At 43.9% G+C, this 24,186-nt stretch overlaps 1 protein-coding gene and 1 long non-coding RNA gene across 13 annotated transcripts in view; both read right to left on the bottom strand.

Annotated features, from left to right (window-relative positions):
- The window catches only part of Anks1b (ankyrin repeat and sterile alpha motif domain containing 1B), a 1,165,946-nt gene that overhangs the window by 382,491 nt on the left and 759,269 nt on the right, over positions 1–24,186 (bottom strand). For 7 of the 12 annotated variants that reach the window (XM_087557139.1, XM_087557140.1, XM_087557141.1 and 4 more), the window contains exon 1: positions 23,666–24,144. In XM_087557139.1, coding sequence (XP_087413265.1) covers positions 23,666–23,869 — 204 coding nt within the window. In that variant the 5' untranslated portion in view covers positions 23,870–24,144. Of the gene's footprint in view, positions 1–23,665; positions 24,145–24,186 lie in introns of those variants that run through there. The other 5 variants (NM_001414940.1, NM_001271371.3, XM_087557137.1 and 2 more) reach the window with 1 other exon arrangement.
- Positions 683–13,937, bottom strand: LOC120093795 (uncharacterized). The gene is made up of 3 exons (XR_015625220.1): positions 13,807–13,937; positions 13,105–13,715; positions 683–1,115 (listed from the first exon to the last, which is right to left on the bottom strand). It is a non-coding gene; the product is annotated as an uncharacterized LOC120093795 (long non-coding RNA).

Genomic DNA, 24,186 nt, shown 5'->3' with positions numbered 1-24,186 from the left:
AGGAAGGAAATAGAGAGGAAGGGTCTACAAGGACTTGGGGGAAGGGGAAAACGTGATCAAAATCCATTGTTTGAAGAAAAAATTTTCAATAAAATGTTTTAAAAAGTAACACGTTGTATGTGTTATGCATTGTGGAGGGTAGGGTGAGACCGAGGTTTAGGAAGGACGCAGCACCTGTCAACTAAACAGAACTGGGACAGCACAGCAGGACTGGTGAGTTGCAGGAACTATTTGATGAGCATCTGTGGACACACACCTTATCAGGTTTGGCTTGATCTTAGGAGTAGGCCAAGGCTTGGGTCCAGAGGCAGCGACCCAGTGGTGGAATGTTGGAATTACACTCAGATCCAAGAGAGGGTGGAGAAGCTCGAAGATACTCCTGTGCCTATCCTCTACCTTGCTGTCATTCTCCCAGGACTGACCAACCAGAGTAAAGACCTGTGAATGACTCAGAATATAGGATGTCAATGCTCATATGCGAACGACAGTGGGGTAGGGAGATGGGCACTACCTGGTTCCTGAGGGAAGAGACTACTTTCAGATATTTGATACTTCCCTGGATGTTTATCTCCTAGCAAAGAAAACCTGCCTTGCATTACACTGAGAGTTTTAAAGGACGACTACATCAAAAATGAAAAAGATGAGAAACTGTTAAAATTACCATTGATCAAGAATAACAGGCTGACAGCTCATCTAGCCTTTATTTCCAGATTCATTTTGTGAATAGGCCACAAGTAAGGGGCAGATTCCTTATTGACTCTGAAATTTTATTCACGGTGAGTTTGAGAAGGGTTATGGTCTTCCCGTATCCTTGATTTTGGAACTTCAGTGTCCACTTCTTATGTGCTCTGCCAGTTGCTATAGCAGGGTGGCTTTAAGCTGATACGGATGCTTGTCACGTGCTTGGTAACTATAAAAATAATGTCTAGTGACCTGCTGTACTTTTATCTTGACATATGATTTCGCTTTATGAAACACGGAATATGATACATTTTATATTTAGGAACCATTTGGAAGGGAGGCTGGTAGAGTAAGATTTAATTGATTTTTTTCCCCCTCTGTAGCTCTTGAAGAAATAGCATGCGGATCCAGAGTAGGTGGTATCGTGCATATTTCTGTAAAAAGGAATTTTTACTTGCTTAGGCTGTTAAGTCTTACCCATCCTTAATACTTCCCTTTATCTTACCCTCACAGACAAATAGCCACATGTTTTTACCCATCTCTGTGCCATGATCTTGATTTCCTCCTCTAGTCCATCCCCATGGCTAGCAAGCTTCTCTATTACCAAAAGCACCTCCTGTTCTCAGGCCCCCACTTCCACCCATCCCCCAAAGCCAGAATATTAGTGTGAAAAATCTTCTCAGGCTGCTCCGCTACTCCCAGCATTTTATATAGAATTATCCAGACCTTGTAAGAGAACACTTGAGATGCTAGTCCAAAATTATCTTTCTAACTTTACTTCCTGAGCCCCTCCCATTTCTGTCACACATAGAGTCTGAGGTAGAGGGTCTATCTCCTGAATGTTCTACCATGGTCTTCATGTCTGCGGGAACACTTTGCATACACACATAAGTGCCTGGTTAGAGACTGCATCTGTGAGACAGTCCTTTATTCCTGCAGCTTGTAAAGCCAGACCTTCGGAATACCGCTTCCTGCCTTGGAAGTACTCCTGTGCTGATAAAACTTAATTCTGTCCTTAGTGATGTTTGTCCATGGGTCTGTCTCTCCCATCTGCCTAGGATTTATGCAAAATACCAATGGCCATTCACCATTCGTCATCTTCGCTTTCACAGTACTCTTGACCATCTGGGGTAGTACCATCTCTACCACAGAATAAACGGTCAACAAGCTCATGTCTGGAATGGTTGGTTATAATGTGTGGGATTCTGTGGGTCCCTGGAGTTGAGCTTTTTTAACTTCTCGCTGAGTTAATTTTTTTCCTGCTAGTTGTGACTGTTAATAATTGGGTTCTGGTTTTCAGCCACCTTCTCCCTGTGGCTCTACGATGCCTGTAAGAGCAGACACTCAAGTCTTTCTCTTGGCTAGCATGTGACAGTCTGAGGCTCCTAGTTTGTTGAGCTGAACCAACTCCTCTGCCCTTCTTCATACCTTTTTGTTTCCCACACAACCCTCATAGCTGGGGAGCTTTTTAACCATAGCCTTTTAGCTTTTAAACTTTTATTAGAAGCAGGCCCTGTCTCGCTGTCTCCTCATCTTTGGAGACTGTAAATTATCCTGTTACTTCATTTGTAATGGAACATATTTATTTTCTGTGATGATGGCTCCCTTGAGTCCTTCCTTTTTCTTAGCTACATAAAGTTAACTTCCTCAGTGGCGAATTAAGGACAGATTACGAGCAGCCTGGGAACCAGGCTCCATCACCACAGGGGCCGCCCACTCAGCCTCCTTCTGTTCAGCCACCCGAGAGCTGCAGCTGCTCTGGGCTGCTCTCTCCATCTCTCCGGAGTTGAGAGGCAGATAGACAGAAGGAAAGAGAGGTGAAGACACACACACACACACACACACACACACACACACACACACACACACACACGGGGGGGATGGAGAGAGAGAGAGAGAGAGAGAGAGAGAGAGAGAGAGAGAGCCCTTTCCCCCAGCATTATCTGTTGGTATCTGTTCTTGAGTTTTCTAGGTTCTTCTCTCCTTCTTCTCCCCCTACCCCAGCTGCCTACCATCTCCTCCTACACCCAGACCAGCAGTGACTGCACTCCAAGACTCCCCCTCCTTCCAGCACTGCCGCTCAGTTTCCATGGCAACAGAAAATGTTGGTGGGAAGCAAAGAAGCTGAACTGCAACTCCTGTTGGGGCTGGAGGGAGGAGGAGGTGAAATGTGGGCCTCTCAGGAGGCTTCCGAAGGAGGGGAAGGGAAGCGCCTCGGGAAGCAGGGGTGGAGGGGAATGCAGCCAGGTGAGGAAAGGAGGGGGTTCAAGGGAAGGTACACTGGCAGAGGAGATTGCCTTGGTTAGAAAGCTGAAATGGGGAGACAGAGGAAGACTTATAAAAAGTAATGGCAAATTCTATACATACAGTAGTTGATTGAGAGGTTAAGCTAAGCAGAACACTGGGAATGGATGATGTCATTTTTGAAGAGTGAGTCGAGGGAGGCAAGTGGTGTAGGGGTAAAAAGAGTAGTGGAGGTGCTTAGAGTGTAATCATCACCATCACCACTACCACCACCACCACCATCATGATCATCACCATCACCATCACCACTACCACCACCACCACCATCATGATCATCACCATCATCATCACCACCACCATCACCATCACCATCACCATCATCACCATCATCACCACCACCACCACCATCACCACCACCACCACCACCACCACCACCACCACCACCACCACCTCCACCACCACCACCACCACCACCACCTCCACCATCATCATCATCATCATCATCATCATCATCATCATCTACATGGGAAACAAAAAGATGATACCCAGATGTAGGTTTGTGATGGGCATGTCTTCTTTGAGCTCACAGAGTTATGAAGATCCACTTCAAAAGGCCGTGAACAAGGGTCAAGAAAACTACAGTACGTGAGACAGACGCTCATAGTGTGGAAGGTAGATTAAAATGTGAAAAAAAATTTTAGGTGAGGAATGGCATTTCAAATGGGATTCACAGCTAAAGCTACCACTCAAAATTTGTCCAGAGTCACAGATTGTTATATGTTTTTTTTTTTTATCATTTTCAGTTTTGCATAGCTCTAAGTATGTGATGTTCTGCTACCCTGTGCCTGAGCCCATGGTCTCACGGCAGTACTCAGTGCTCGCCTTGTCATCACACAAGAACCGCCCCCGGCCTCCGGCAAATCTTCCCACTGTGCTTTCACAGAAGCTTCTTGTGTTTGTTCAGGCCACAGCAAAGCTGGTCTTGGAACTTTCCATTGATGTAGGGGGCGGGGGGGGGGTTGCTACAGAAACCGTGTTGCTTGTCTACAACCATGATTACAGCGGTTCTCTCATCTTTTTTTCTGAATGAATCTATACCACTACCTCCTTTAGGACCACAAAGCAAGAAATGATAGAAAACTATCTAAGAAGACGCTTAAAGACCTCGGGACCGCACCCCTGCCTCCCTTCTTGTGCATCCCACAACAGTGGTGAACAGCGAGCAGTGCTCGAGGATTGCTCTTAAGTGATGTCTCCTAGGCTTTATGGAGATGGACTCATATAAAGCCCACTTCAGCCCAGTGGGTGAAGGAAAAGTGTACAGTTTGTATCATATCTGTTTCATATACACACAAGCTGAGGCAAAGAGATATGGAATACCTGACTCAAGATAAGACGCTTATAAAGGCTGGGCTGGGGTTTGAATCCTGGTGGAATCTATGTCTTAACCATCACACTGTGGCTACTTCTGTTTGAGAAAAAATAACATTTGGACCCTTGAGGAGCCTGGGCTTGAACACATTACTACTGCTTCCCATGAGCAGTCATTTTCCCCTTTTCTGAGTAGAATTTAAAGGCCCAGCCTCTATTTCAAGGTGGGTACTGAACACAATGGTTTATCCACTTGTTTTCTCTGCAGGTTTGGAGAGAAGCTGGAAAAAGCATGTCAGGATCTTCCAGCAGTCAAGGCAACTATAGAAAGACAACATGGGTGTGAGAGATCTGACCACATTTCCAGTCTGGAAGAAAAGGGAAATGCTGGCCGGAACAGCAGGGCAGACACCACCCAGAACTGAGGTGTTTGCAAGCATCTGGGTTTGAGCATCTGGGGTTTCAGTTTGAGAAGATGAACAGGACGGAGGAAGAAGTTGGGAAGTGGAACCAAGATGGAGATAAATGTCAAAGTCTGTGATTCTAGTCGTTGCCTTTCTGCTTGTCTCTAACTGCTAATCTCTCTTGAAACACACACACACACACACACACACACACACACACACGTTAGACAACTATATTTTCTTGTCAAAGTGAAAAAGAAGCTTATTTTCTCAAACTCTTTATGAGGTCCTCCTGGGCAGGGCAATCCAGGGCAGCCAATGAGGTGGGATCTGGGGTGCCCTGGTTATTACGTGGACATGTAGCTTTCTGCAGCATGAAACCTGGAAGTCAAACCTGTGCTTACAAATAGAGACTCAGGGTTGGGGATTTAGCTCAGTGGTTAGAGCGCTTGCCTAGGAAGCGTAAGGCCCTGGGTTCGGTCCCCAGCTCCGGAAAAAACAAACAAACAAACAAACAAACAAACAAACAAACAAACAAATAGAGACTCAAGGTTGCTTTTTCAATGGCTCAGAAACCCCCTCATTGCGGGAGAATGCAGCGTGACTGACCAAAACCAAGTCAGAAGCAAAGTGTAACAGAAACAACTAGCTCTAGAAATTGTCAAGAATTTAACAATAAGCACAGAGTACTTTATTGCAGTACTGCATGGCTCACAACAGGAAAAAAGAAGAGTGTGTCCAGAGAAAGGAACAGGAAATAGAGAGCCTAGTGAGACTGGGGATTATGGTCTCCCCCTCCATCCCTCCCTCCCTCTTTCCCTCCCTCCTTGCCTCCCCTTCCTTCCTCCTTGTTTCCTTCCCTTCCTTTCTTTCTTCTTTTGTTCCTCCCTTCCCTCCCTCCCCCTCTCTCCTTCCCTTCCTCCCTTCTTCCCATCCTTCCTCCTTACCTCCCTCCCTTCCTCCTTCCTTCATTCTTTCCTCCCTCCCTCTCTCCCTTTCTTCCTCCCTCCCTCCCTCCCTCCCTCCATCCCTTCCTTCTTCCTTCTTTTGTTCCTCCCTTCCCTCCTTCCCCTCCCTCTCTCCCTTTCTTCCTCCCTCCCTCCCTCCCTCCATCCCTTCCTTCTTCCTTCTTTTGTTCCTCCCTTCCCTCCTTCCCGTCCCTCTCTCCCTCCTTCCCTTCCTCCCTCCCTCCCTCCCCCTTCCTCCCTTCCTTCTTCCCTGCCTCCCTCCCTCCCCTCTTTTTGTTCCTCCCTTCCCTCCCCTCCCCTTCCCTCCCTCCTTTCATTCCATTCCTTTCCCTCCCTCCCTCCCTTCCTCTTCTCTCCCCCTTGTTCTTTCCTTCTTCTCCTTCTCTCTTTTCTTCTCTGTCTTGCCTCCCCACCCTACACCTTTGTATACGGTCTTGCCTAATTGCCCAGGTCGGCCTTGAAGTGGACATGTTCTAACCCAGCCTTTTCAGTCCCAGCACTATAGGTATACACCCGCACACTGGGCAAGTTACATTCCATTTTATGTTGCCCAGGAAGTCACTGGTCAGCCAACTGGTCACATGCCACATGAAGCTGACTATCAAATACTTGGAAATGTGGCAAATGTGATGAAGGGATTGAATTTTCAGTACGCGCAGCTGGCAGCTGCTACATGGGTTGATGTGGCTCTAGGGGAGCCCAGGATGGTCTCTCCATACTCCTTTGTGGAAATCATAAGCTCTCGGGTTTGTGGCCACTGTTAAATTTCTGGTTCTCTTAGTGACTTTGTACTATTCAATTAAGTGATTATAAGCAAAGTCCTAAGAGATAAGATGAAAATGAAACTAAATAGCCAGGAGCTGAGGAGGTGGGTCAGTAGGGAGGGAGGGAGGGAGGACAGAAGAAAGGGAGGGAGGACAGAAGGAAGGGAGGGAGTACAGAAGGAAGGGAGGGAGTACAGAAGGAAGGGAGGGAGGGAGGACAGAAGGAAGGGAGGGAGGGAGGACAGAAGGAAGGGAGGGAGTACAGAAGGAAGGGAGGGAGGACAGAAGGAAGGGAGGGAGGGAGGACAGAAGGAAGGGAGGGAGGGAGGACAGAAGGAAGGGAGGGAGGGAGGACAGAAGGAAGGGAGGGAGGGAGGACAGAAGGAAGGGAGGGAGGGAGGACAGAAGGAAGGGAGGGAGGGAGGACAGAAGGAAGGGAGGGAGGGAGGACAGAAGGAAGGGAGGGAGGGAGGACAGAAGGAAGGGAGGGAGGGAGGACAGAAGGAAGGGAGGGAGGGAGGAAGGAGGGAAGGGGATACCATAATCTCCCTTTGCTGCTCTTCCACAGGATACAAGCTTAGTCCCCTGAACCCACATTACAAAGCTCACAGTGATTTTTAACTCTAGCTCCCGGGGATCCAACATCCTTTGTAGATTCATGCCACTGGCAACCACACACGGTATTGTCACGCAAAGACACACACACACACACACACAGAGCTAAAAAATAAATATATTTTTAAAAGATGGCAAATGCAAGCTAAAGGGAGGGATTAAAGAAATCTAATACCTCAAAAAAAAAAATGGAAAGAAAGCTCATAAAAAGGGGGTAGAGGACAGATGGTCAAAGAAGCCACAGAAGAGAATTTTTCAAAATTACATCTTCATACTTAAAGCACGTAAGAAGAAAAGCAAAGCAAGAAGAAAGAGGCATCTGCTTGTGGACATTCTACTGACACACAAGAACATGGAGATTAAAAAAAGAAAATCCCGACACTTCCAGAGAAGGAGTGGCCATGAGTAAAGGATCCAGAGCTGTTTTATTTTCCATCCATCGCATCGAGTCCAGCCAAGACAGCTCGGATTCAGCCTGGGATCACACACTGAACCACAGCACCCACCATGGGAGAAGAACTTCGCGAACTTAAATTCGCAAGGACTTCAATTCTTGTGCATTTCTTGGCCGATCCTCGCCTCCCCTTTTATAAAGCTGCTTGAATGTGTGCTCCAACAGCACCGAACAAAACAAAACAAAAGCAAAACAAGGAAAAACACACACACACACACACAAAATGCTAAAATCGATCAAAGAGAGCAATGCCAGGAAGAGTTTCAGAATTTACACTCATGGGCAGGCTCAGAGAAGTCCAGCCTCCTACGAGGGTCTCCATACGAAAGTGCAACCAGAAATATAGTATGGTGGAGCCTATAGGAACCCTGCGGATGAAAGAACGGCAAAAAGCGAAAGAGAAGGAAAACAAACTAGAAAATGGAACAGTCAAAAGTTTAAAACAAATAAATGGCACGTTTTAAGGTGATTTCCGCGGTCCTAGACCAGACAACCAAAACGTGGCGACAGATTGCCATCTTTGCCAATGCCTGGTTTCAGCAAGCAGAGAGTGTTTTCTCTTGACGAGCCCCCCCCACCCCAATTCATGAGTAGCACAGAGGCAGGGAAACTCTAGACAATGAGGACTTTGCCATTGCAGAGGATGGGTGTTGCTCCGGTCTTGAGTGTTAGGCTGTGAAGACAGGAGACGTGGACAGTGCTGGCAGTAGAATTTTATGGTAGCGCTGTACTTGCGGCCTCTGTGTTTATGCGCTGAGATTCATCCCACAACTAGACTGTGAATGGAGGCAGCTGGGAGGGAAGAGATTGGTAGAAGCCCTTATTTCTCAGACCAGGAGAGGAGTCAATACCACCAGAAGTTGGTAAGTCAAGAGCTCGGGGAAAGCCATATGAAGAAGCCGCCAGAAGAACGAGGTAGAGACGTTTTGGAGAGACATTTCTGAGGTATTGCTTCTGTAAGGTGAAGCTGGGGAATGGGAAGAAGACGCCCCAAACTATGTTTATGTTTTATCTGTACGCTGGTCTTTCTGCTTAAAATTGATATATGCTTTAGCTCAGAATTAATACTTTTTTTTAATGTGCTCTGCTCTGTCACTTTCTGAAGGTCCTTGCCACTGGTTGCTCTTGTGACTTTGTGAATCAACTCTGGAAGAGCCTGAGGTTGTGAATCAGATAATTAGCCAGCCGTGGCCATTCATTCACCTCTTGCCAACCCCCCTCAGCCTTCTCTTTTCCAAGAGGCTTCCGGGAACACGGACACAACAAAGACCTTACTTAGGGTTGTCTTGTTTGTGGGGCGATAGGAGGCACCGGGGCCATCTAGGCTTCCACTCTAGACTGTTGTTGAAAGACTGAAGTGCTGATTACAGCTTTTAGCGGAAACTGTTTTCTCTGCACTGCAGAGCGGTCTTCTTAGTATCAATAAAATGCTTCCTAACAGGATCCCTGACACCAAAAGTCCCCACTGACACTAGTGTAATTATCATCCCTGGACTCTAGGCCTTGTCAGACCGCACAGATAATCACCTACAACTGCAGCTCATGATTAGCCAGTCAGTCAGCTGACACCCAGCACTCCTGGTGACAAAAGAAGAGAAGCCCCTGGCATCCTCTCTCCAAACCCTGAAAACTAACAGGAACTGAGGGGATGCAGGAGAAGGAAGCAGGGACACAGAGGGATGGAGACAAACACTGCCGGTCTCCATCCAAGTCCTAACCAGGCTGGACTAGCAAACCCTGCTTGGCTTTCCAGATCACGCATGTTCAGGGTGGTATGCAGCAGGTCATGTTCATTCTCTGTTACACAGGCAGGGGGTGATAAGGGCAGAGCCTAACTCAGGATGATTTTACTTTTACTTCTGCTCCCTCACCCTGACTGAACCCATCTACTGGCTCTCCTCTAGGTGTCACCACCCCCACCTTCGTTTGGCAGCTCCATGCTAATTGTAGGTATTTCCACTTGTTAGAAAAGCTGCCCTGTGGCTTAGCTTGCCAGCCTGTACCTCTTTCCAATCTGTCAAGGGCAAAGTGGTATATCTGTATGAAGAGGCCACACTGAAAGCCACTGTTTTGCATGTCTAGTTAAAAAAGACTTCATGTGCATCTAACTTCTGTGGTGGAACTTAGCTCGAGTCCCCCAATTATAGTTGCAACTGGTTACAGAGCCGAAGGACTCACTTGCTTTGTCTATTTTTCTCTAGTAGACGGTAAAGTTTTGAGAAGATGGACCAGGTATATTATGCTAAAATAATTCAAATAGCTAATATATGTAAAGTACATTGAACAGTATACTGTACATGGGTTAGAGGTAAGATAAGATTTTTGCTATTGTCACTACCATGACTGAATTCAGAAGCATTTCCACAATGTCTGGCACATGAAAGTGACCATAGAGCAACTGTGTCTTCATTTGCACTCTTGGTTCATTCTGGAGAAACCGAGTTTTATTGCCAAGGAGTCAAGCAGTGGTCCTGGGTGCAGGGAGGAGGTGCAGGTCTTTGCTTTAGTGTTATTAGGGCTCAGTGAGTATCTGAAAAAAAACCATACAGTCTGGTGGACAGAAAGAACAGTATAGGGGACACAGGATACTCGAAAGGCGTGATCTATTATTGAAAGCAGGCTTTTTGCTGGTGTTGAGACGGAACCTCAGTCTGTAGAATGGTGGGTGTCCTGGTGGATATGGCGAACTTGATGAAAGTGGGCAGGCTGGGAAACACATATATGGTTAGACTTGGTTAATTAAAGGAGACCTATTTTGTGATTGACACAATCCCATGGGCTTAGATTGTGGACTTAATATAAAGAAGAAAGCAAACTGAGTGTGAGCATTTTCTACTCCCTTCTTCCAAGTTGTGGATGCGAAGTAAGTAGTTACCTCATGCCAGCCATCGCCATAACCTCCCTGACACGATGGATGGACTGGACCTTCAAACTGTGAGCCAAAATAAATATTTCCTTCTCAAGTTGTTTTTTCTCAGGCATTTTGCCACATTAATGAGAACATTTACTAACACCTTCTGTTTGGGAGAGACACCTAATGTAACCAGAAGTTTGTTTTCATCAGCACTAGCTAGAAATAGCCAGCTAATCAGCCTCAGACAGATGTTGCCTTGCTCGTTGTTCTCGCTACCTCGGTGTGTGGAGTGTATGTGTGTGCTGTCATCCAGGTAAGCTTATGTAGGGGCAGTGATGGGTCAGCAAGTTGTTTCTCCATGTGGCGCATGTGTAGCGCCTGAACCATGATTTTGCAAGGCAGGCAGCACTTTCACTCAAAGAAGCCTTAGATGACCCTGGATTTGTTGCCTGAGTAGGATCCCCTTTGGTTTTTCAAATGCCACCTGAACCTCACCATCTTAACTTCGTTTGTTCAAGATTCCACTCATCTTTATTATTATTATCATTTTATTATTAAACTCATTCCTCTGTGTTTATACAAACACCACTCAAACCCGTTTCCGTCAGAGACCCTTCGCTGAATGCTCCAGATGTCAGACATCGTCTCTTCCTTCCAAGACTCAGCCAGTCAGTCATGGACGTACAACGTTCATTCTTCCCATAATTATATCATATGCCATAAAAACACACAGTTGCTTTTCACTATTATTGAGTGTGTATTGCTACTGAATACTTAAGCATGTTACACTTAGCTTTCTGAGTGGACTGTAGGGTCTTTAAGCAGATACTATAGTGTGCCTCTCTGTAGTCCCTTCCACAAATAGCATCAGTAGATGGATAGAGTATGTGCAGAGTTCTTTCCCCTCCTAATGAATAGATAAGCCTTCCTATCCCCCTATGAATGAATGGATAAACCTTCCCAGAATCCATTAATAAAAAATTTTCCTAAGAACCTTTCACAAAAATAAGTTCTATTTTTTTCCTTCAGATTGTCAACACACCCTGAAAGATTAAGGATGCAGCTATGAAACACATATTTATATTTTAAAATGCTACAACATATTTAATATGCTAATAATAATAGTATGTGAATAGTCTGAATGCAAGTCTAGATTATTAAATCCTTGGGGAAAGAACTACTACATTCTTAGGTGTTCAAATATTCTTATAAAAATTATTTATGAGGGTTGGAGAGATGGCTCGGAGGTTGAGAGCTCTTGTTGTTCAAAGAATCCAGGTTCACTTCCTAGAACCCACGTGATGGTTTACAACTATCTGTAATTCAAGTTTCAGGGAATTTGATACCCTCTTCTCATAGTTGGATACCAGGCATGCACTTGGTGCATGTACATACATGCAGGCAGGCAAACACTCGTATACATAAAATTAAATGAATACACTTAAAATTTTTCAAGTAAAATTATCATGATCTGAGTAGCCTTAGTTAGGACATTTTATAATGAGTGAGTGTCCCTGAGTAGGTGAGGACCAGATCAGATCTTATTCTGTGGGGCTCCTGTAATATTCTTCCAGGGACTTGTGCAACCATAATGTCGTGAGCTCAATGGCTTCCTTCTCTAGGTGTTCACAATGCCATTTAATCAAGGTCTGTAGTGAGAATGCGTGGGATATAGCAATAAAGCTTCCCGGTGGCCTTTAGAGTTGTTTGGTATGAGGTCACCGAGGCAGGCAGGTTATGGATGTTTGGATGTTCCTAGGACAACCCAGGTAACCCTTCTCCTTGCTTCTAGTACACTCTAAGGGTGAGAACAACAGAGGTTTGTAAGAACGCATTACTGCATGCTACACCGGTTTAATCAGCAATTCTAAAGTGGTTTGCCAGCTCAACAAGCACAGACTGTCTTCTCACTGTGATTCATTGCCTGCTAGACGCACATAGCTGGCCTTAATCTAATTCTTACTCTCACCTTGAGACCTGGGTAAGAACATCTCCCATTTTCACGCGAGCGAGATGATGCTCACAAAGGTTAAGTGACCAGACCACATTCTCACTCCCGGTAGATGAGGAAGCCAGGCTTAGGAGACAGTTCTGTGCCTTAAAGTGTCATGCTGTCTTCCTGATTCCTACTCTTTCCAGATAACCTCATGACTACAGATCTAAAAATAAGCAGTTCCATAATGCTATCCCATTTCTTGGTAAATTCTTTCTCCTCTTTCCTGATCCTTAGATGGATCTTCATGTATTGCAGAATGACTTTGAACTACCAGTTTTCCTGACATACCTCCCAAGTGCTGGGATTATGTGTACCTGGTTTTATGCAGTGCTGGAGACTGAGCCTAGGGCTTTGGACCAGGCGAGAATTATACCAACTATGTTACAGCTCCAGCCACGAGGTAGCTTTTAAAGTAACTTCTCTAGCCTCAAATCTCACTTAGCATAACTCACTAGAAAATGGATAGGATTAGAGGAAATACAGTTCTACCTTCTCCCCAGCTCCCATACACACAAGTGTCTATCCTCCTCATCTTGCTTCGAGTTTGGAGACTAGACACCCTTACTACTGACCGAATTCCTCTACCTGTCTCTGAACCCCAAGTCTCCCCCACATCATTCTTTCAATCGAAACTTCTTTCTTCTCCAGCTCCCTACCTTTCTCCTTCATTGTTCCATTCAATACCCAAACACGTCTCCAGCCTCTCCCATTTCCAACAGTTGGAGGAATCGCATTTTCACTGCCAGCACTTACTTCTGTGCTTCCTCCATCTGGTCTGTAGCGTTTCCTTTACTAGATGTCTGCTACTTGTCCCATCCAATGAACACGGCTTCTCTGGCTTCTGCTTTATGAAATGAGCTCATGCCCAGGTTTCTGCTGTTCCAACACCAGCGGTTCCCTCCTAGTTCCATATGACTTCCTTTCTCATCAACATTTAACCCAAACTTTCCGTAAAAGAAGGTTACTGGGAAAGGTCATCATCCCCACATTAGGCACTGGGTTTGGGGAGCCACAAGACTTTATGAAAGGTAGAAAGTGTCATGTTGGTTGAATGACAAGAGAGCATTATGGGTACAGGCAGGAATAGGGAGGCTTACAAAGGAGACTAGGAAGAACAGCACTGGGATGGGGGATGCCCAAGTGATGTACACTCAGGAGAGAAACAGTGGTCAAGAGAATCACAGACCAAGGTAGATAAGGTTAATGAGGGGCCGGGAAGCTGAAATTGGATTTGAGCAGTTAGTAATACACTGTTGGTCATCGTTTATAAATAACTTTGGGATCAGGGCAGAGGCTGATGTCATCAGGCCTGACTTATTGAACTGAAAGGCAATCCAGGGAGTACTGACATTTCTTCTGAGACCCTGTTGTATAAAGGGAAAAATAGTAAGAGGACAGATCCAAGGGTGGATGGAACTGAAGGAGAGTTTTGAAAAGAAATAGGTTATATCTGACCTTGTTTAGAGATTGTAGAGAGGAAGGTTAACCTATTTCCAAACCATTTTTGATGTAACTAAATACAGAATCTACTTCTTCTGTCACCCAAACATAGATAATATATGTAAAGCACAATGCCAATTTAATATGGCTTTATTCTTTTTCCTATGTCATAATGACTTAGTATGATGTTATGATGTCATAATGACCAGGACATTGATGAATTGCATTTTCTGACTCTGTAACAGACTTTCACCCTATTCTTCTCAAAGGATCTTTCCTGAAACTGATCCAGCTCTTCAGTGGTTACATTGCTCTATATCATCTCTTGCTTTTGTCCTTTTGAAAGATGAAGGATATCTGGAACTGAGACTATGGGTGTATTTATTAATTTTGTTCTGGGGCAGCAGAGAATCAGACAGACTATATCATCGTTCAGGTCTAGTGAAACCCAGATGATCAGCTTTCCTTCATGGGACTGTGCTTTGTTGATTTAAATGATGTGGAATATGACTTTTATCAAGGAAACATGATATACTTTAGGTTCTAGGACTTGAAGCTCAAGATCGCCTTCAAATATTTAGAAGAACAACCCTCCCTCTTCATTTCTTGCCAACCATATAAACACACATTGGCCAATAAACACAGATGCTCTACAAGTCTTTACATGGAAATCCTGATCAACTTTGCTCAATAAAAGGAAGATAAGAGCATAGCAATCTGAAACTTAACTCTGTGGACAGAGGTAATAAAAATCAGTGAACTTATGTTTGGAAACCTGTCATAAACATTCACTTAATTTTCTCTCCTCCTTACACACCTCTATAATCCATACCTAGCATCTGAAGGGCTCTTATTTCTCCATATTACTTCAAGTCATATGGCCTTAAATGATGGATAGTTTCCAATGCACATGGCTGACACAGCCAGCTTGCAGAATCTAGGAAGAGGGCAGGGAGGTAATTGCAGTGATCAATGGGGCATTGTCACTTTGTCTCTCTTGCCTGGGTATTGTTCTGGATGAGAGTGTATAGCCACTGGTGACTCATTACACCTTAGAAACAATTGCTACTGGAGGACAAATCATGTCTTCCATGGGGACTGCTGTGGCTAGACGCACTGTCCCCAGCAGGCATGAAATGAATCATTCAACTCAGAAGGCTTCATTGTTCAAGGCAAGCTTGACTGGAAATTCTCTTGTGTTTCTGTAACACTGTGTATGGTGAGAAGCCTTCCTAAGTCTGGACCAAGTCTCTCTCTCTCTCTCTCTCTCTCTCTCTCTCTCTCTCTCTCTCTCCCTCCTCTCTCTCTCTCTCTCTCTCTCTCTCTCTCTCTCTCTCTCTCTCTCTCTTTCTCTGTTACCTTACCTCTTGGTACTCTTCTGATTGACTAATTGACTATCTCCCCAAGAATAAGAGGTGATCACACTAATTTATCCCAATTCACACCTTCTTGGTTTGCCTATCTCTGATGTTCCACAACTATTGGCAACTTTCCTATTGGCCTCAGATTGACCTGGGCTTGACTTTTGACTTTAATTTAGTTAACCAACTATTTATTTATCATAGCCATGCTTAATGATATGAGGAATAATAAAGGATTCATAGGCATACATTTATTGAGGGTTACTAATTTGATCATGCCATTCCTAAGTTGATATGTTGAAGTCCTAACCTGTAGCCCTTTAGAATGTTACCTTATTTTGGAAATAGGGTCTTTACATAAATAATCAAACCAAATGAGGTCATTAGGATGGTCTGCAACCAAGAGTGACTACTCTCCTTACAAGAAGAGAAATGTGAGCACAGAAATGTCAAGACATAGAAGTCAGTGTCAAAATACAGAGGTAAATAAGGAGGCCATAATCAAGGCAACAGGACCAGAACATAACCTTTTCTCAGAGCCCTCAGTAGAATCAATCCTGTTGATACCTTGAGCTTGGACTTATTGCCTTACTCTGAGGCAACTGTGGACAGAAACGAAGGTGAATACCTTTGTTGATAATGTAGGCCCTGCCATGGTTAAAGCACTGGTCTTCTTAGGAAATAGTGGGGAGGAGATTGACAGGTAAGGTGCACTGAGAGAAAAAAAGTGCAAGAAAGGGGCAAAAGGATTGAAGACAGGAAGAGCTTTGAGACTAGAGCCAGTCGTTCCTGGGTTCAGTTGAAGCATTTGGTGAAGGGGACAGTAAAGACCCTTACTAAAGTCAGAGAGGGAACTTTCATCACAGAGAGCTGGCTTTGTAAACCTGACTCTGCTAACAGCTCTCTTAAACCTGGTTGAGTCTCATTCTCTTCACTTATAAGTATGGGAATACTGATAGAAGTATGAATTGTGCAGGTTAACTTATAGGAATCTGTAGAATACTGTAGAATACTTTAACCATTCCATTCATCAATGTTGAAAAGCTACTATATGCCAGGCAGTGTGCTAGGCTTTGGGAATAGAAATGTAAATACTACCCTGTCTATTCCTCTAAGAAATTCACTCTCTAGGGTAGAAACCAAGATTTGAACAGATTAGAATAATGGCAAAGGAATATGAGGACTAAAAACAGGGCTAAAAACAGGGCTCTGTGGGTGTGTTATGGATACACTGGGAAGGGAAAGATCAGCCTCAAGAGTCAGGGTAGGGTTAGGAAGCATTTCTTTGAGGAGATGATGTTTAAATGGATTTGAGAAAAATCAGGTGAAGAAGGAAGAGACAGGAGTTCCACACAGAGGGAAGACAGACTTGCTGTACAGCTGTGTTTTTCTCTGTCTCATGCCTCTTCAGCTCGCTTGCTGAAAATATACTGTAGTCTGCAAAACGCTGTCAAAGTCCTGAAGACCGGATTCTGTTCTAACTGTCCTCAGCAGCTCACCGAGGTTATCTTTCAAACAGACCATCAGAATCCCCTCCTGTAGCCATCTGCCTGTTGCCTGCCTGCCCCCAGCCCATGCTTTCCTCTCTTCTCACTCTTCTCCTAGCTTGCTTGCTTCTTTCTGCTTTCTTTCATTAGATCTGGAGACATGGGATCAAGGCTAATTTCTAACTGTGGGGCAGGGCAGCAAACTGTGGCCCTATGATTAATCTGCCTGTTTTAATAAATAAAATTTGACTGGAACCAAACTACACTCATTCATATTCATATCATCTATAGCTATTTTACTGCAACAACAAAGACAGATTTTTTTTCCCCCACAGAGACCATATATCTTGCAAAGTCTAAATGATCTAACTGCATGGCCCTTTACACAGATGGTCAAAATCTGGTCCAATATTTATGTGTGGTAGAAGTATACGGGTATAGGGAATAGGTTGACAATATACAAGTGATAGAGGCCAAGAAGAAATTTTAAGGAAGGGTCCTACGGAAGAAGCATACATAAGTTCTACCTGGAAGGTCAGAAGCAGATTGACAGCTAAAAGATGTCACAACTGAAGTAAGAGTTGAAGGATCCGAAAGGAGTTAAGAGAGAAGAAAGATCACTCTTGGCAGAGAGGGGTGTGTGAAAAGCCAGGCAGTGGAGGAAAGGCTCACAATTCAGTTCCCTACTGCATAGAGAAGAAATAAAAAGAGATAGACAAGGCTGGAGAATTAGCTGGACCCAGCTCAGCAGGGTTCCCAACTCTGATAGTCACACTATGGATTTTGAAATACCTTACCATTTCCCACACTTAAGAACCTCTGAAGGATTTAAGCACAGCTGATGAAAGCAAACGTGTACCTCGGAGCCCTCTGGGCCACAGTTGCAGTTAGCATTTGTTGGGCATTCATTTTATGACGGTCTGTGCTACATGCCAGGCATCCACGCATATGGAAATGCGCAGCAAGTAGTGATGGAAACTGGTAGAAAGAGGTAAAGCAAGGCAAAAAGACATGGCTCTCAGAGCATGTCTGCAGTGCAAAGTGTAGGGTGATGTCCAAAAGTTGGAGCCAGGGCAAGTGGCTGAGGGTAAGGAGTGGAGACGGAAGGTGTCACAAACTAAGAGGCCAGAGGGGAGCAGAAGTTTGTCAAGAAGTAGAGCAAGGCTGATTTGCAAGAGTGCAGTTTGTAGGAAAGTTGGGAAACAGACTGGATTATGGAGCGGTTAAGGCATTGCCGGGAAATGAGAAAATGGAGGTCACAGCCATTGAGCGAGTTGCCTGGGAGATCTGCTCTTTTAAAGCAGAGAGGAATATGATTTTGGTTGGATTTCTTAAGATTAGTCTGTAACTCAGCAGCTCCACTAAGTTTTTAGACTCATGATGTAAATTCCTCACCCCAAATATCTGGTCATTTGAAGCAATTCTGGAGATCAAATTATGCAAATGTGCTCCATGACTAAATTAGAGGCTAATTCATGTGAACATTAGTTAGTAATGGGAGTTACATTACTGGATTATTAGAAAATGGGGCAACATATTTTAGTGCTTAAAATTTTAATCAGAGTAATTCCAGATGGAAGGAAAGGCCCCTTTCCATCATCAGATTGGAGCCATGGCTGACATCCTCCCCGAGAGTCGGTCTTTCAGCATGGTCAGTCCAGCACATGCCCTCATTTCTGACTTTCTGTGCTGCACTTGCAATCAGTATCCTTTCCCAGGCTAATGGCACGCACAGGAACAATTAATAGCTCTCATGACACCAACATTTTGTCCTGCACCTTTAGACAGCTCAAAATATTAACACAATCACCCCAAATGGCATTGCTGCTAGATTCCACGAGTAAATCAAATCATTAGGGAGACAAGAGCGTGCTGATGAGAAGTCTTCCTTTCTCTATCTCCCACCACCCCTCCACTGTCACTGCTTCTTGTATTTGTCATTTAGCTCTTGTCCAGAATGGTTTCCCTTCGGCACGGACTGCTAGATGTGGACAGATTTTAATTGTCAATGGTTGAAAAAAAAAAGACCCACATTTGTAGTAGTGAGTCTACTCCTACTACTATCTATAAGTTTGGAAACTTATAGATGCTTTTGTAATATAAGGCCACCCACTCAAATCAAAGCCCAGCCTACCTCAGAAACAGGAAGATAGAGGAAATGGATATTTTTCTTGTATACATTTAAATCATAAAAGCGTCCTAGATTTGCCTGAAAACATAGTTAAGTAAGAAGCCATCATGGAGTGATTAGTCTTCACCATTAAGGTCAAGTTATTTCTGTTGTTCACAGGTCTAACTTCTTACTTGGATGGTGGTTTGCCAAGACTTAAAATGTCATTTTGGCAGATGAGCTGCAAAACAGAATTTATTCCAGCAAAGTTCTGGAATATAGAAGAGATCTGTAGTTCCATTAGCATGTAATATACACCACAAATGTGGGAGAAAAATTTCAGTTACATATGTACCTATCAGCTTTGCATCTTTTGTCCACCTCTATAACCTGAAATAGCTCCTTGGGTCTCCTTCAGTGTGCAATGGGCACTGCTCACTTTGACCTCCAGTAAGAGCTTTATGAGTGCTATCCACTCAAGCTCACAGAAACGCCCACTTGTGTGTGGGTGGCTTCCAGTATTACCTTGATAACAGACTCCATAAAGCCTTCACCCTGAACACTTGAACAATGGTCAAACCATCCCAAGTCAATAGGTCACGCTAAAAGAATGACGTATTATATAATTTCATTCTTTTCTCCTTTAGAATGTACAAATGTGACTGTTGGATAGTGTGCCCCGAGAGCCTCTGAGTCAGACCTTCTCCAAGTCATACACACTTTATAAAATGCCCTTCGCACCATCAATCTGCTGCAGTCCTGCCTAGGAAGGATTGATGCTAACACTGTCTCCATTTTTCTTGACTTTGAACTCCAACAGATTGTTGGCATTTCCCACTATGTACTATAATTTAATATAGGAAAATCTGCTGGTTGATGCTGATTGTACGGAAAGATGAGGGGAAAGATTTCTATCTTATAGTCTATGTGCATGAAGGAATGTTTGTAGAGTGTGCAGGCAAATACTCGGGACAACAGTATGCCCTGACTGAGGTAAGCGTCATGTTTTGTTCATCGTTAGGTCCCTAGTAATTAACACTTTCAAGCGCATGGAAAATATTTACAGAGGACTCAATTCCAGAATGAGACAACTAATGCTCCGTACTCTGATTGGCCAAAAAGATTTTTAGTTTATAAACGAGGCTGGAGGTCCAGCCTGTCGATCTGTTGTGTGTGTTGGTATTTATGGGTGGATTTCTATGCCTCTAGCATTACACTAGGAGCTGTGAGAAAGGCAAGGGAATCGCACACAAACAAGACTTGCTGAATTTCTATTCTAGTTGAGAAGACGAGATATACACGAGTGGAAACTTCATCCTTAATGATGGCTCCAAAATTCAACCACTAAGCAAGTTCTGAAAGACACACTACTAGGGACTAGAGTCCTTAAGGGAAGTTATGTAAACTAGGCAGGGGGACCTTTAAGAATAAAAAATATAAGGAAGGGAAAAGAAATGACAGTTCCCGAGGAGCAGGAGAGGACATAAGGAGCAAAGACATAGGAGAAGAAATAGAGGATTTGAGACTTGGACAACTTACGGAACAGTCATTTCAGAAATAGAAAGATCGGGGTGGCAGCAATAAATATAGTAAGGAAAAAAAACAAGCAAGTCTGCATAACAGTGGATACATCCCTAAACTCCTTGCTGGGAGAATAAGCAACATGAAAACTTAGTCATGTCACATACATTGCAAAGGCTGAAGAAAGGCACAAGGCTCAGAGGAACCCCCCCACCCCCCACGGCATTCCCCGGTCTGGTGAGAAGCAGGGAGATTATGCAGAGCAGATGTGATGCTTGTCTTTAGAGGAAACAGGCAGGGTGGGACTAGGGAGGACTTCAGACGCATGATTGGTGAGAGGGCTTGTGATGTCAACACGCACGTGACTTTCCCAAAGTCTTAGCTGGCTTTAAGTCATGTTGTAGTCCTTTTTGAATTGCACCACTTTCTATATATCTTCATATTCTTTTTTTTTTTTTGGTTCTTTTTTTCGGAGCTGGGGACCGAACCCAGGGCCTTGCGCTTCCTAGGCAAGCGCTCTACCACTGAGCTAAATCCCCAACCCCATATCTTCATATTCTTAATGATGCTTTGGATCTAATCCATGCCCATGATGTTCTACAAATGATGACGAAGGCATAGAGCAAAAGCTTATTCTTTTGTTTTAAAGATATGAAAAGTGATTCCTGTACCTATAGAATCAAGGGTAAGTATAAAGAGCCCAAGGAGAAGTTGTAAAAGACAGTAAAGAGTTAAAAAGCACATGGGGAGGAGCTTCCTTCTTCTCTAAGCATGTTCGGGAATCACTATTAAGTAACCTTTACTAAAGTTAAAGATTGTCATTAGATAAAAATTAACATACATTGTGTTTATGTCTAAGAGTGTATACAATATATTTAGCAAAAATAAATTAAGCCTTGGGTAAATGTTTTCTTCAAAAGTTATCTATCTCTACAAAATCTTTAAACTTAACTGATCAATAGAATATGTTTCCAAAACAAAGTGCATGCATGGCTGGACTCTGACATTTTAACCAGCATTAATTATATCTTCTTGATGTCTACTGTCTTCTTCTAAAAAGACCTTCACTACACCATAGTTAATGGAAGTGTGGTGCTAGTTGCTAAGGCAACAGAATGAATAAATGCAGGTCAGAATGTGCCACAAGAAAAACAAAAGCTAGACTAGGGTACCGAATGGAAGTTGAGCAGGTCTAACAGATTTTTACATTAATGAAATCTGATTTTTAAAGTGGGCCAACCATGGAGGGCTTTAAGCTCAGCATTAAGTAGCCCATGGCAATCCAATCAACAGACTATTATCATAAAGGTAGACAAACTCTTCTCACAATATTGGCACCAAACGAATGGTGCACGAAAGCATGAAACACACTAATTGATGACACTATTTAATTGATGACACAATTTCATGATTTACTTCATCTTCACAGTTAATTAATCCCTGTACACAGCAAATCAAAGCTGCCTTTTTGATTCTGTCTCATGGTGCAAGTTAACAAGGTGATCTTATTTTCTGGAAGATACCATACACCACTTGGAAAAAACCAGGTAAAGCCACAATCTAGGATTTCATCTTCCCACGATTCTCGGGATTTTTTTTTTTTGATGCATTTTATGCACAATTCGCACATGGTTATTCTGCATACTCTTTCCTCAAACTCCTTTAGAAAAAATAAAACCAAGAGATTACCTTCTAGTTAAATACGTTCGAAAGGGGAATTATATTTGTTCATAAGTGTTTAATACTCAGAAGAAAATTAAGCCGAATTAAAGTCCTTCAGTGTGGACGATTAACTCAGTGAATCTAAAACCCAACTTCTCACGGACCAGAACAGATTTGGACAAGGGCTGGGGAATGATATGCCCCAATTCAGGTAAAGACAGAGGGAAAGAGTAGCAATGCAGAAAGGTACAGTCAATATAAGTAATGCCAGAGCAGCATTCAATTTGTTTGCTAGGTCTTGTGATTATTAATACCATCTCTTTACTGCCCTAAGTAAGTCTTAAACCTGCTCAGAGCTGTAACAACTTCCATTTCCATCCTATTTCAACACCCAGAATCCCAGCTGCATAACCAGTGACTGTCTGTTGGACATGGGGGAAAGAAATGCATAGGTCATTAATTAAAAAAAAAATTAAGATATCCCTAAAGGGTCACGTGCATATATTACTTAATGATCAGATGATGGGCCACATTTATGCATTCTAAAACCTGGTAGGCATACACGTTTTTTGTAGGAGTTGAAGTTTAACCATCTTAATAACCCTCGGGGCTGTAATAATTCAAGTTTGGAGAAAAGCAATCTGGAAAAGGGAAGCACAAAGCTCTGACTAGCCCTCGGTGGTTTATGGGTGTGCTGCAAGTGTCAGCCTTAGCATTTTACCTCAGAGGAACGACTAAGGACACCTATGAGCCATTTGTGTGCTACGTGCTTGTGACATGTGGGTCTCCCTGAATTTAGGGATCGGCGATATGTGCCATGGGACCTTAAAAGCAAGGGAAGGTGAGAAGAACCGTGACTTAGCCTAAAGGAGCTTAACAAGGGAGGGCCAAAGAACGCCACTGGGGGAGGTCTAGAAATGATTAGAAAACTACATTGCCGTCTGCACGCCTCCTATCCTCCTCCTCCTCCTCCTCCTCACCTGTGTGCACACCGAGAAGTTTGCACACGCCCGCTTTAGATTGCACACAGACCGGGACTCGGAAGTACATCAATGCATTTGGTACATCAGCCCCTCTTTATACCCTGACAGCTGACTGACCCAAGTGTTTGCTTTTCACCTAAAGTAACAAACAATCCTTCATCGCTCCTCAGTCAGCCATGTGGAAGGAAGAGCCTGCTCTCGATAAGCTAAGCGACCAGCTGAAGCGGCCAGCTAACGAAGGGTCGTCCACAGGATTTAACCGGCTTATTGAATGACTAGCAGGAAAGATGATCTTCATACCATCAACATAGCAGATTCTCTAATTAATCACAGATACTGATATTCAAGCAGAATAACATGTCTCCGGGATCCAGATTTAGCTGGAACGTGGGATAAATCTAATTGTCTGCTAAGATCACAAACGTATAGGAAAGAAAGAAAGAAAAAAGCCATACAATGAATGACAGGGAAAATATAAATGTTAATCTTCTCCCAGAGCCTATAAATAGAGCTCTCACCCAATTCATACAACACACATGCCTAATGGATGCACATAGATCCCCATTTTCTAGTCAGTGTCTATATGCACACAGAGCAAGTTCTGTCCTGAAGGCATCCAATTTTCCGATGTAGTTACATATATAAAACAGATCCGTTTCTGTGCAAGCCAGGCTGCCTCTGAGCCACATAAGACACATCAGAAGCAAAGACAGACAAAAGGCAGCTCCGTGGACACGGAGAGCGTCTTACCATAAACTGTACATTGTCAAATCCATTAGCCGTCAGGTGGTTCTCGTACTGAGGTAGCCCAATGCTTTCCAACCATTGTCCTACTGTTTGGACAGGGCATCTGGGTCCTGTAAGAGGGTGAAGAGGGAACCGTTTTAGCAGGGAGTAGCCGTCCACAGGGTAATAGCGGTAGTCCTGGGCTGAGAGGTGGCATTGCCACATCATGGTCCTGGGAAAGTTGTTATCAAAGGAGCCCGCCAGCTTGACAGATTAATGTTCTCAGCGAGAGAGCAAAGTCAGAAGTAAAACATAGTTTGCCAGGCAGGCTGTGGAGTATGACTTGATCCTAGCTGCACATTTCTTACATATTAATCTTTACTACCGACCAGTGCGTCATACAGCCCCCAAAACCCAGGCAGGAGAAGAAGGCATATCAAGCTGTCAGCCTGGGCTGCTCTGCGTTCTATGTGACTGCTGGAGTACTCCACAATGAGCAACACACGGCCAGCAGCCAGAATTCTTTTTATCAAGTACTCCTACAC

Source organism: Rattus norvegicus, chromosome 7, assembly GCF_021556685.1.
Source record: "Rattus norvegicus strain SHRSP/BbbUtx chromosome 7, alternate assembly SHRSP_T2T, whole genome shotgun sequence".
Lineage (NCBI taxonomy): Eukaryota > Metazoa > Chordata > Mammalia > Rodentia > Muridae > Rattus > Rattus norvegicus.
The sequence above is the reverse complement of the archived record's forward strand: the minus strand, read 5'-3'. Positions and strand labels throughout refer to the sequence as shown.